Here is an 11,987-nt window from a genome sequence, read left to right as displayed (position 1 = left end):
GATTTTAGTCTAGAAGTATGGTCACTGATATTTTGTTAGTTCCTGCTATTGTCAAACCTCTTTTCTAGGGTTAAATCTTTGTTTTGTTTGAGGACAAACAAAAGTCTAAGTCTGGGGGAGTTGATAACACCAGATTTTTACCGTTTTTATGGATCACTTTTTATGTCTTATGCAAGTGTTTTCACTCAGTTTTCAATGTTTTATATGTGATTTCCATGTTTTGGAGGTTTATAAGCTTGGACTTTTGGAGTACAATTTGGAGAAAAAGTACATTTTTGGATAAATTCAGGCTGTCTGAAGTTTGGCAACCAATAAAGATCTTCTCACCGTCTGATCATCCCCAAATTTGGAGACATTATAGAGGAGAAAACCATATTTCCAATGCAAATGTAATCAATTCAATCCAAAGGTTAAATCACCAAATATTATCAATGCACTGATGGAAGATCAACACTGTCCGTGAAGGTGAATCAGCTCTCACCTGCGGCTAAGACACTCTACGCCGCGGCTCAGCCACTCTCACCCACGGTGGACCTAAATCCGACCCTCAGAAGCCCAACCAAAGCCCAAGTAATTTCCTGCACTCAATTTACAAACCCTAGACGCCTAGAAGAGGAGAAGCACTATAAATACATTGTCTTTAGGTATTTTGTAACCAAGCCTCTTTCATGCGTTAGAGAGAGTACTTCATTTTAATCTTAGGTTTTACTTTTATGCTTTTGTAGAAGGCTTTTCTCGCCATACTTATCTTCAATAAGAGAAGCTTTTCTTCATCTTCTTTTTTTTTTACTTTATTGCTTTTGTTTTTTAAACGAATGATGATGTCAAGCTCAGCTATGTCTGAGTAGTTATTTTGTTGGTTAAAGGGGCCATCAAAAGGGATCCCATGATCGATGACATCTAGGTTTTTAGGTTAAAGGATTTCGATTTTAAATGACTCTCCTATTCATCCCGTTTTTAATGTTGTATGCTGGAGTAGCTAACCAGTATCCGATCTAAGGTTGAATCAGAGAAACGAGAGTGATGTATCAGATTGCCTAAACTGGATCTTATGGACGTAACCGTTGTATGAGACAAAAGCTACCTACGGAGGGGGTGTGAGCCGAGATGAATTCCAATCAAAACTGCATGAACTCTTTTGCAGCAAGAGACGAAAGCTATTTGTCGAGTTAGAGTGATTAGATGATTAGGGTAACGAGTGTTGGCTAATCTTATAAGTGTCTATTCTAGTTTCACAGTCATAAAAAACCTTATCTAGATTCCTTGTGTCATAGATCATGAACCCTATAGATAAATCCTAAGCCCAGCGCTGTTTTTCTATTGTTTTCAAACCGATTTCTTTTCAAACTTTTATTTTCTGCTTAGTTTATTAGAATTAGTGACAACCAAAACCCCCTTCAATCTGATTAAGTCTACAATTGTTCTTAGTATCAGTTAGGAGTCCTCAACACAGAAATCCCTGTGGATTCATTCCCTAAGTACTACTGCGTTTGTTGTGCACTTGCAACTTGTTTAGGGTAAAACTTGTAATAGCCCACTGCACCCACATCATCTCTCTCTCTCTCTCTCTTTCTCTCTCTCTCTCTCTCTCTCTCTCTCTCTCTCTCTCTCTCTCCCCCTCTCTCTCTCTCTCTCTTTCTCTCCCTCTCTCTCTCGCTCACTTTCTCTCTCCCTCTCTCTCTCATCTGCTTCAACTTCTTCCCACACACTCACAATCTACTTATTAGAATACGAAAAATCGCCAACCTCTGTTGCGTGCACCACCAGAACAAAACTCATCACTATTGTCACACCTATCACGCTTCCATTGCCCTAAGATCTGAGTGAATCTCAGTCTCTATCTTTAATATTAAGCCTTGCGACCACCAGATCTGAGTGAATCTCAAGCGCCATATCCTCTGCCGTTAAAGTCTATCATTGAATCTCAACCAGTGATTAAAGTTAACTATGGTTATATCTCATGCTCGAATATATAACTCTTAATCTCAGGTGGATGCATATATGACGAAGATGACGGTGGCTATGGTGAAGACAAAAAAAGGTGACTATGGGGGATAGCGGCTGATTTGTGCCTCAACTGCACATTCTGATACCGATTAGTGCTTCACAAAAGAGGTAAATGTGGTGAAAAGCGGTTGATTTGTGCCTCAACTGCACATTCTGGTACCAATTAGTGCTTGTATTTTGTTGTTGTGCCCACACATACCCGAGCTATAAATAATTTGAATATTCATGCCTGAACTCAATTTTTTTTTTTGCCGAATCATGCATTGACTCTAAAACCCGTTAGTCAATCATGTCAAATTGTTAACCAGACTGACTTACTTGCCACACTGGAATCCCCATTGGAACGCGAACATGATGTGATGTCGTTTTGTATAATTCTGGGAAAAAAACAAATTTACAGACTCGAGGAATCAAACCCTGAACCAATCCCATTGAACCGAGCCCAGAAACCAGTAAACAGGAGGTATTTGTTAATAATCTCACACTCATTATTCCAAGACAAACCAATACGACATCGTATTGGTTATTCATCTGTTTTAAGAAAATGAGAAAATATAATCGTGTGTTCTAAAGGAAGAAAGTTTCTCCCTCGAGTTGAATGGGACACTTGACAACGACGGTCGCAGCTGTGGTTGATTTTGGGGCAAATTGATTGATCCGGATAGATGTATGTATGATGGATATGGTAGAAGAGATAATTGAACGGAAAAATAGTTCAAAATAATAAAATTAATTTGTTATTATACTATGTAACTTTTATAAATTTACAGTTTACTAGAAAACATATTTTAGTATTGTTTATTATTCTAGTGTAGTATACAAATTGTTAATGTGTACAATTTCTTCGTATCACATTAAACAGTAATTCAAAACACAGGTTTTTTCTCACATATATACATTAACATAAAGTTAACAATTAATAATTTTATTATCTTATTAAGTAAAAAGTTAGATAGTAATTTATTTTATTTTTTTTGCAGATGGTTGATGTCCTAATATACTACTCATAGAAAGTGCTTATGAGAGTATATACAGGACTTTAGTTACTATTTGACATTATGTTTATTTTGTTGCTTATGTAGCAATACCCAAACATTCTACAACGTAGTTAATAGTTTAGATAGCTGTCAATGTCTTAGCTTTAGCTAAACATCGATATATTAAAGATATATAAATTGTTAGTAAATATAAATAATATATTAGAGATGATAAATAAATTGTTAGGAAATATAAATTTAGTGTTAATAAAGTAACATAATCCATACTGATGTAAACTTGAGGTAGTGATGATCGGTGGTATATTTATGGAGGCAAGAAGAATTATAAACAACTTAGAACCTGCTGTAGAAGAGTTTGCATGATGATTCGTATAAGGAGGATTAGATCTGATGGAGTTTCTCAACCTCAGAGGTTTGCGTTCATCGGATCTCAGGTTTTTGCGAAGCTCTGTATCGTCGAAGCTGTCGGCGGCATCTTCTCACCGTCAACTTACTTTACGCCCAAAACTGCCACGTGTGACACACGTGTTTCAATTTAGCAAGCGTTATCCCTTTTGTAATGGATTATAATTGGGTTTGAAATTGTACTGGTTTTGGGCATTGAATCATCATGTAATTTGCTTTTGGGTTTTAATATAATGGACGACAAAGAAAAAAAAAAGCTCTGTTTAACGAGTTTTCTAATTTAACACATAAGTGGATATGTGAAAAGTGTGTGTGTCTCGTGTGTGTGTGTAAGCAACATTTTTCTCAGAATAGTAAAATAAAAAATCCGGAATCAGAGACACAGAGATGAATGAATTACGATAGGATACGCTGATTTGCAGAGACACGTCCGCACTTACTCGCAACCACAAACGAAAACAATCCTCTTCGCTTGCGACGCCATTGGAGAAGAGGAAGAAGAAGAAGAAGACTATGCTTCTCTTACAACCTCCACTGGTTTCATCTCGGTTTCATTCCCTCTACTTCATCACTCGCCCCCACCACCGCTTTTTCCAACCGCCGATTTCTGCTTTCTCTGCAACCGCCCCTTGTTCGCCATCATCATCATCTTCTTCTTCTTACTCCTCCTCGTGGAATGTTTTAGATGCGTGTGAAGAAGAGGACGAAGACGATGAATTCTCCGTCGAGGTTCGTCGTCGCTATGACTTCTCTCCACTTCTAAAATTCCTCTCCAGATTCGGACCAGTCGAATTGGTTTTGGATTCGGAAGATTCGGAATCCTTTTCGCCGGATTCGCTTGATCCGGTGGAATTCGAGCTCGCCGAGTCTTACAAGGCGGTTCCGGCACCGTACTGGCACTCGTTACTAAAATCGTTATGCTCATCGACGTCATCGCTCGGTTTAGCTTACGCCGTCGTCTCTTGGCTGCGAAAGCATAACCTTTGCTTCTCCTATGAGCTTCTCTACTCAATTCTCATCCACGCGCTTGGCCGTTCAGAGAAGCTTTACGAGGCGTTTCTTCTTTCTCAGAAACAGACTTTAACTCCTTTGACTTACAATGCTTTAATTGGAGCTTGTGCTCGCAACAACGACATTGAAAAAGCTCTTAATCTGATTTCTAGGATGCGGCGAGATGGTTACCAATCGGATTTTGTCAACTACAGTTTGGTTATTCAGGCTTTGACGCGTAGCAACAAGATTGATTCAGCTCTTTTGCAGAGATTGTATAGAGAAATTGAACGTGACAAGCTTGAGCTTGATGTGCAGCTTGTTAATGATATCATCATGGGTTTTGCTAAATCTGGTGACCCTTCTCGGGCTTTGCAGATTCTAGGTATGGCTCAGGCAACAGGTTTGAGTGCGAAAACCGCGACTCTTGTCTCGATTATTTCGGCATTGGCGAATTCGGGGAGGACTTTAGAGGCTGAAGCTTTGTTTGAGGAGCTGAGACAAAGCGGGATAAAACCGAGAACCAAGGCTTACAATGCGTTGCTTAAGGGATATGTAAAGACAGGTCCTTTGAAAGATGCGGAGTCGATGGTTTCAGAGATGGAGAAGAGAGGTGTTTCGCCTGATGAACATACGTACAGTCTCCTCATTGATGCATATGTGAATGCAGGTAGATGGGAAAGCGCGAGAATTGTGTTGAAAGAGATGGAAGCTGGTGATGTACAGCCTAACTCTTTTGTTTTCAGCAGACTCTTAGCAGGTTATCGCGATAGAGGTGAGTGGCAAAAGACATTTCAAGTTCTCAAGGAGATGAAGAGCCTAGGAGTTAAGCCCGACAGGCAATTCTACAACGTGGTGATCGATACTTTTGGAAAGTTTAATTGTCTTGATCATGCGATGACGACTTTTGATAGAATGTTAAGCGAGGGAATCGAACCCGATAGGGTGACTTGGAATACGCTTATCGATTGTCATTGTAAGCATGGCCGGCATATTGTGGCAGAAGAGATGTTTGAGGCAATGGAGAAGCGAGGGTGCTTGCCTTGTGCTACAACTTATAACATAATGATCAATAGTTATGGTGATCAAGAAAGATGGAATGATATGAAAAGATTGTTAGGGAAGATGAAGAGCCAAGGAGTATTGCCTAATGTCGTGACACACACAACACTCGTCGATGTTTATGGCAAATCCGGTAGGTTTAATGATGCGATAGAGTGCTTGGAGGAGATGAAATCAGTTGGGCTGAAACCATCTTCAACGATGTACAATGCCCTCATCAATGCGTATGCACAAAGGGTATCGTGACTCTTAATAGTATCTGTAAGAGATCCTTAAAAGAAGCATCATTCGATAGTGATAGTTTCTTGATTCTTCCGTGCCAGGGTTTATCGGAACAAGCTGTGAATGCATTTAGAGTGATGACATCAGATGGACTAAAGCCGAGTTTGTTGGCTCTCAATTCCCTCATCAATGCCTTTGGTGAGGACAGAAGAGACGCTGAAGCATTTGCCGTGTTGCAGTACATGAAAGAAAACGTAAATTGAAGTTATCTTTGGCTAAAACCCATTTTGATGAACGTATTTTACTGACTGACCAACTCTCAAACAACAATTGTAGGGCGTAAATCCAGACGTGGTGACATACACAACACTCATGAAAGCTCTCATTCGTGTTGATAAGTTCCAAAAGGTATGAATCTTTTCGTTTGGTTGATGAAGGAACACCCGAAAGTAAGCACTAATATTTCGAGATGTGATGGTTTTAACAGGTACCGGGTGTTTACGAGGAGATGATCATGTCAGGCTGCAAACCAGATAGAAAAGCTAGATCCATGTTACGGTCTGCTCTAAGATACATGAAGCAGACGTTAAGAACCTCATAAAAAACATAAAAGAAGAACAATGCTAAGGTTTTATCTCGAGCTTGTATCATCATATCAAGCTCAGGTCAGAGATGTAATGACACAGACCACACATCACAAGAGGAAGTCTTTTCATACAAATCCTCACATTTTCTGTCTATGTAAATATTCACACTGTACAAATATATAACTGTTACGTAGACCAAATTGGATAGGGATACGTTGAAAATTCTAAACCAAATCTCATTTAATCAAATCTCAAATCCGAATAATTATGTCTGTCATGAGACAACATTCCTAAACTGCAGCAAATAAAATTAAGAATACAAAAGTTTTGCAACCAAAAAATTACTAACTTACAAGGGTTAACTGAATCAGAGAGCTTCATCAAATAGTTTTCATGGCATGACAGGTATGGAGTTTCTACCATACTTGCTCTTGGCTATCCTGGAACAGAACATGAACATCAGAAGTACCGAGGACAACAAGAAGAGCCTGAAGTAAGTTTTTATCTCCTGCATTCCGACATCGATCACTTCCATGTTCTTCCCATATCTGTTCTTCCTTTCCACCAAATAGCCATCCAAATATTCGTCTATGGAAACCCACTTATCTGCGGACTTGGTACTGTTTTCGTCTAAATGGAGCGGTCCCAGTTTGAAAATTGTGAAGAATGCAGCAGACCAGTCGTTGAGAACTCTCTAATAACAGCACGCGGAGTTGTGAGTTTCTACTCATGTTTTGGTAATAAACAGAATCATGATACAATCCAAAACATGGTACCTTAAAAGTGGGTAGATCAACAGGGTTGAACATTTTAAAGCAATCTCTTGAAGAAGTCTGGTTGTCCCCAAAGATCTGATAGTGATGGTAACAGTTATAAAAATATGGAACATAGGTTTCCATGCAAGTGTCAAGAGCAGGTAACTTCTGTCACACAAACCTCAAAGGTGAAAGCCATTGGTGTCCTTACAACATCATAGATATAATCCGTAGCTGTACCATGTGCCAGGTACCTAAAGTCGAGAAAACCGATTAAAACGGGCAAACACACATCCTAAAGGGGATATGATAACTTTTGAAACGAGTCTCAAACAAAACTTTATTTGAAAGGATAAATGAATTTGTTTTAAGGTTTTCTGCTAATATTGTTTAGGGAAGAGGCAAACCCAACAGAGCCTCCACCAGATCCAATCATGCAGCGGTTTTGGCAATGAAATTTATTCACTTGCTCAAGTAAGGTCCTCATCTTCAGCGAAGGCAATCCTTCTGGGGTTGTGTTTTTGTGGTCATATGGCATAAATAGAGCCTGAAAACATGAGAAATCGACATCAAACTTCTCAGCAAATACATCACAAAGACCAGATCAAGAGTTTTTTGCTATACAATTTACGGAATGTGAACATCCATGCAATCCATCATTCACACGATTACTCATAAACTCCAACAGAAGTAACTAACCTTTATTACAAGATAACACTAAATGAGAAGAGAAACATCACCTCCATTCCAGAATGCACGTTTATCCATATGTGGGGATCAAATGATATAGCTAGCTTCCTCATAATTTGAGTTTCAGGTTCACTAAATGGAGCAGTTCCTGGATTCTCTTCAGATGGATCATAATCCTGAACAGCCGATAAAAAAACGACAAAAGTTCCATGACACATTGACAATGGATCTTTAAGGAAACGGAATGTGAAGTTGATATGAAGAAGTACCTTTTCTTTCTTGCCCCAGTCAACGCCCCAATTTCGGTTCAGGTCAACTCCTCTTCCTGTTATTTACAGATATGATAAAAGATGAAATGCTAAACAAACGCATTAATAACCATATATCGGAGAGACAAAAGATGGTTACCATTTCTGCGTTCACAAAGATCTCCAGCTTCAACACGTTTACGACCATTCGAGTTTTCTATAGGAACCAGCTGAAAACAAAAAGATAACAGCATCTTGTGAGTAACTGAATCTATCAGAAACAACAAAATGAGAATGCACGTCCAGACACACTTACCTTTATGACTAGCTTGTCTAGAGTGCTGTTCAGGGTTACCCCGTTCTTCTTCGGTAAGAACTGCTCTTCGCTTAAAATTGACAAAATCCGAAAGGCAAGTTCAGAGGTGATAAGCTCTCTTCCATGCTGCCCAAAAGTCTGGAAGAAAATGAATCCTCTGTCAAAAAAACAGGTATTACACAAATTATGATGAAACTTCACCTACAGAAAGACTAAAGTGTCTACAGATTTTGATTAACTAAATTTTAATATTAATGGAAAAAAGAGAGAGCGATATCAAGGGAACTTACAAGAAGGATTCTAAAGTTTGACCTGTCATCACTCTCTCTTCCACCCCGACAATATGTAACCACGTTGAGCTCGGAATTGTAGCCCTTGTTTCCAGATTTAATCATCTCAATCTGTGAAACAAATACTGAAATTGGTTTACACATTTGTGCTAAGAATAAATTAACAATGACCTTAAAAATAAAGCCGCTGGCACTAACCGAAAGCTTATCTGGATGTCGATGTACCAAAGAATGTATCTGCTCCATTAAATCATCACTGCAAATTACATACAGAATGATGATAGGGCGTGTGAGGGATCAACATATATCTTAATTAGGAGCGAATTGGATCAAAGTTACTTGTTTTTGACTATTTTGGTGGTTGAGAGGCTTTGGCTTATAGAGAGATTAAACACTCAAACAAATCCTAAATCTCTTTTCTTTATATCCAAGGAAGTTCCAGAGTTTTGGCCCATAATCTCCCCTGGTGCATAGGTCCAGTCGTTCTTTACGCTTTAAGGCGTAAATCACACTTAGTGACCTTGAGTACTCAATTTCAAGACCACTCGACCACCACCTACTTGGTCCCTAAACTGTCTTGTTCTTCATGCTTGAGTAATAAAAGAGATTATCGACCTTGATTCTTATCAACGGGCTAAAACGAAATCTCATCTAACAGCTTCCTCAAACAAAACAACAACCACTAGAAGAAGCAACAACCAAAAACCTAAAACATTGTGAAAGGTGATACAAGTGCAAATGAGTTTGTTTTACTTGTTTTCTCTCGATTTTTGTAACACTTGAAGAAACAACCGAAATTTAATCATCTCAATTATGTGATAAAGTGAAACTCAGTTTTCATCGAAAAAAAAATTAGAGAGAGAATCACCTGGAGTGGTAGAGATCCCAGTTGATTGGAGTAATGAAAGACAAGTCGGAAGGATCAGTTCCGGCGAGAACGAGCAATAACAATGGTGGGAGGAAGATGGCGTAACATATTAGAGGTCGCAAACGCATGGCCGCTTTGAGAGAGGAGAAGAACGGAAGAGAGAAACGGGAAGAAACGAAACTCTTCTTCGAGTTTTGCTTCGTTGGGTTCCTTTGATGTCATCTCATTTCTTATTCTTCAGGTGTGAACAAAGAAAAAGAGACGGAGAGGGAGAGAGAAATGGATCTAATGTCTGTCAGAGATGGCTAGATCGGGCTTGTGTCATTCTTTTATTTTATTATTTTCCTATACTTTCTTCGGTAAAGTAATTTTAAAAATTCGGAATGATTCAATTGCAGTATATACGAAAGATATATTTACGAAACAAGTATAATTTTTATATAATAAGCAATATAAAATAATATTTGATTAGTGAAATAACGGAAAAAAGTCGATTAGTACCTCAACACTATAATCTGGTACTAATAAATATCCAAACAATTTTGATAGGTTAATCAGTACTTAAACTTATTAAAATTAGTAAATACATACTTCAACAATATTTTGTGGCCAATTAGTACATTGACTTTTTCTCTGTTAATCAAACCTATTAATTTGCAAACGGAATTGGATGCCACGGTGGATGCTATATTCGAATGAAACCAATACGACGTCGTTTTAGGTTAAAAATCTGGAAAAAGAAGCAAAAACGACGTCGTTTTAAATTTATTATACATTAAAAAATACACCATATATATCTTCTTTCGTCAGAAAAGAACATCGATAATTAGGGTTTGAAGGGTGTTCGAAATCAAATCAGAATGACTTCATCGTCGAATTCTAACGCTTCTTCGAAGACTCCTGGTAGGTTTAGGGTTTAGGGTTTAGGTTTACAATAAAATGTTTGAATAATGAACACGATAACAAATGATACAAATTATAAATTGTAAAATAATAAATATATATAAATAATATAATTGTAATTAAAAACTAAATCACATTTTTCGTTAAAATAAATAGATTTTTGGTTTTTTTATATCAAGTTATGTACTATTAAATAAATATGTTTATTGGTATTATTATTTTTTTGTCTACTATTCATCTACTAAGCCACGTCTTGATTGGTAAGATGATGATTACGAATATTTACCCCCACCGATTCTGTCTGACTTATATGAGAGAATATGATACCACATACTCGAGCCTTTCTAGCGAGAGAATCGGCTCAGGAGTTTAAATCTCGGGGAATATGAATAATAAGGGAGGGGTATAAGAGTTGAAGTGATCCTGGGAGACCTCAATCTCTTCCTCACATTCTTTTCGGTTCGCTATCCTCCAGCTTTCCGCTTTGAGTGAAGCTAATTGGAGTGTATTCATCGCTGGAGTATCTTTCCGCTAAACAGTTTATCATTTCTTGCTTTCCATATGTACCATATGATCCAAGGATAAATGTCTTTATGTGGTTCAGATAGACCCACTTCTTTTGTTCTCCAAAATAGGAAGTACTCGGGAAGAAACCCGGAAGAGACGGAAAGTCTGATAATGCCCCAACTTTTAAGGCCGGGGGACATTCAAAAATAAGATGGTTGCTAGATTCTTCAGGGCCTCAACATCTAGGACAGCTCATGTCATTGCCTATGTGTCTATAAGTTAATCTTTCACAAGTCGCCACACATCCCGAAAGCGCTTGCCACGTGAGTGTTTTAGTTTCTCCGCTGTGCGGATTTTCCACACATGACTTTGGAGGCTACTGATACTTGGTTCTATCACCTCCGAATCCCCACATAAGTTAAATTTCTGGATTAAATTATATCTGGATTTCACCATATAAGTTCCTTATTTTGTGTGATTCCATGCATACCCATCAAGAGAAAAATTACAACTAGGTCTCAACCCAAGTATAAGAAGGATATCCTCAGATTGGAAGTATTCATGAAGAAGGGGGACATTCCACTTTTTAGTATCTCATTTAATAAATGTATGAACCATGACCTGAGGGTGGCGATAGCCTATCCCGACAGAAGCTCTCGTAGGTCTGGCCGGCATATCTAGGATCCACGGTTCACTCCAGACTCTAGTATTAAGACCTGAACCAATAGTCTTCCTCAAACCAAGTTTTAAGAAGGGTTTTGCGGCAAGAATACTACACCATCCAAATGATGGTGAGTAAACTTTCCTGTCTTCTAGCAGGCATGATCTATTATAGTATCTACCTCGAAGGACTCTCGCAAGTAAGAACGAGGGAAACTGAATAACCTCCACAATTGTTTTGCAAGTAGGGCAATATTAAAATCATGGAGGTCTCTGAATCTCAACCCGCCTCTATCTTGGGGAATACAAATTTTATCCCATGCAATCCCTACTATTTTGCTTGGAACTCCACCAAAATTTTGCTATTGCACTTTTAAGTTTATCTATAAGTCCTTGTGATAGCAGGAAGCACAACATAACATATGTCGGCAGTACTTGGGCCATAGATTTTATTTGAATCTCTTTTCCACCCTTGGAAA

At 38.3% G+C, this 11,987-nt stretch overlaps 2 protein-coding genes across 3 annotated transcripts; one reads left to right on the top strand and one right to left on the bottom strand.

Annotated features, from left to right (window-relative positions):
* Positions 1–3,754: 3,754 nt before the first annotated feature.
* LOC18022411 (pentatricopeptide repeat-containing protein At5g42310, chloroplastic) lies at positions 3,755–6,510 on the top strand. Its single transcript, XM_006405197.2, has 4 exons — positions 3,755–5,699; positions 5,786–5,938; positions 6,021–6,092; positions 6,172–6,510. Exons 1-4 carry the CDS (start codon positions 3,924–3,926, stop codon positions 6,283–6,285), a joined length of 2,115 nt encoding a protein of 704 aa, XP_006405260.1. The 5' UTR covers positions 3,755–3,923; the 3' UTR covers positions 6,286–6,510.
* A 48-nt stretch (positions 6,511–6,558) lies between these two features.
* LOC18022409 (metallocarboxypeptidase A-like protein MCYG_01475) lies at positions 6,559–9,722 on the bottom strand. Of its 2 annotated transcripts, none has more exons than XM_006405198.2 (11): positions 9,439–9,722; positions 8,769–8,826; positions 8,571–8,681; positions 8,281–8,437; positions 8,125–8,194; positions 7,986–8,041; positions 7,767–7,892; positions 7,434–7,573; positions 7,208–7,280; positions 7,048–7,122; positions 6,559–6,965 (listed from the first exon to the last, which is right to left on the bottom strand). In XM_006405198.2, the coding sequence occupies exons 3-11, from the start codon at positions 8,597–8,599 to the stop codon at positions 6,663–6,665; spliced, it is 1,029 nt and encodes a 342-aa protein (XP_006405261.1). In that variant the 5' UTR covers positions 8,600–8,681; positions 8,769–8,826; positions 9,439–9,722; the 3' UTR covers positions 6,559–6,662. The 2 variants fall into 2 exon arrangements, with proteins under 2 accessions (XP_006405261.1, XP_006405262.1); XM_006405199.2 differs by having other exon boundaries at positions 8,281–8,418.
* Positions 9,723–11,987: the final 2,265 nt, after the last annotated feature.

Source organism: Eutrema salsugineum, unplaced genomic scaffold, assembly GCF_000478725.1.
Source record: "Eutrema salsugineum unplaced genomic scaffold, Eutsalg1_0 scaffold_14, whole genome shotgun sequence".
NCBI lineage: Eukaryota > Viridiplantae > Streptophyta > Magnoliopsida > Brassicales > Brassicaceae > Eutrema > Eutrema salsugineum.
The sequence above is the reverse complement of the archived record's forward strand: the minus strand, read 5'-3'. Positions and strand labels throughout refer to the sequence as shown.

Excerpts from the sequence above, each read along its gene's own strand:
- LOC18022411 (XM_006405197.2), top strand. The coding sequence starts at position 3,924 with ATGCTTCTCTTACAACCTCCACTGGTTTCATCTCGGTTTCATTCCCTC. Across the intron at positions 5,939-6,020 it reads TGCAGTACATGAAAGAAAAC|GGCGTAAATCCAGACGTGGT; the intron begins GTAAATTGAAGT and ends CAACAATTGTAG. Across the intron at positions 6,093-6,171 it reads GTGTTGATAAGTTCCAAAAG|GTACCGGGTGTTTACGAGGA; the intron begins GTATGAATCTTT and ends TGGTTTTAACAG.
- LOC18022409 (XM_006405199.2), bottom strand. The coding sequence starts at position 9,566 with ATGCGTTTGCGACCTCTAATATGTTACGCCATCTTCCTCCCACCATTG. Across the intron at positions 8,827-9,438 it reads TGGGATCTCTACCACTCCAG|TGATGATTTAATGGAGCAGA; the intron begins GTGATTCTCTCT and ends TGTAATTTGCAG. Across the intron at positions 8,195-8,280 it reads TAGACAAGCTAGTCATAAAG|CTGGTTCCTATAGAAAACTC; the intron begins GTAAGTGTGTCT and ends TTTTGTTTTCAG.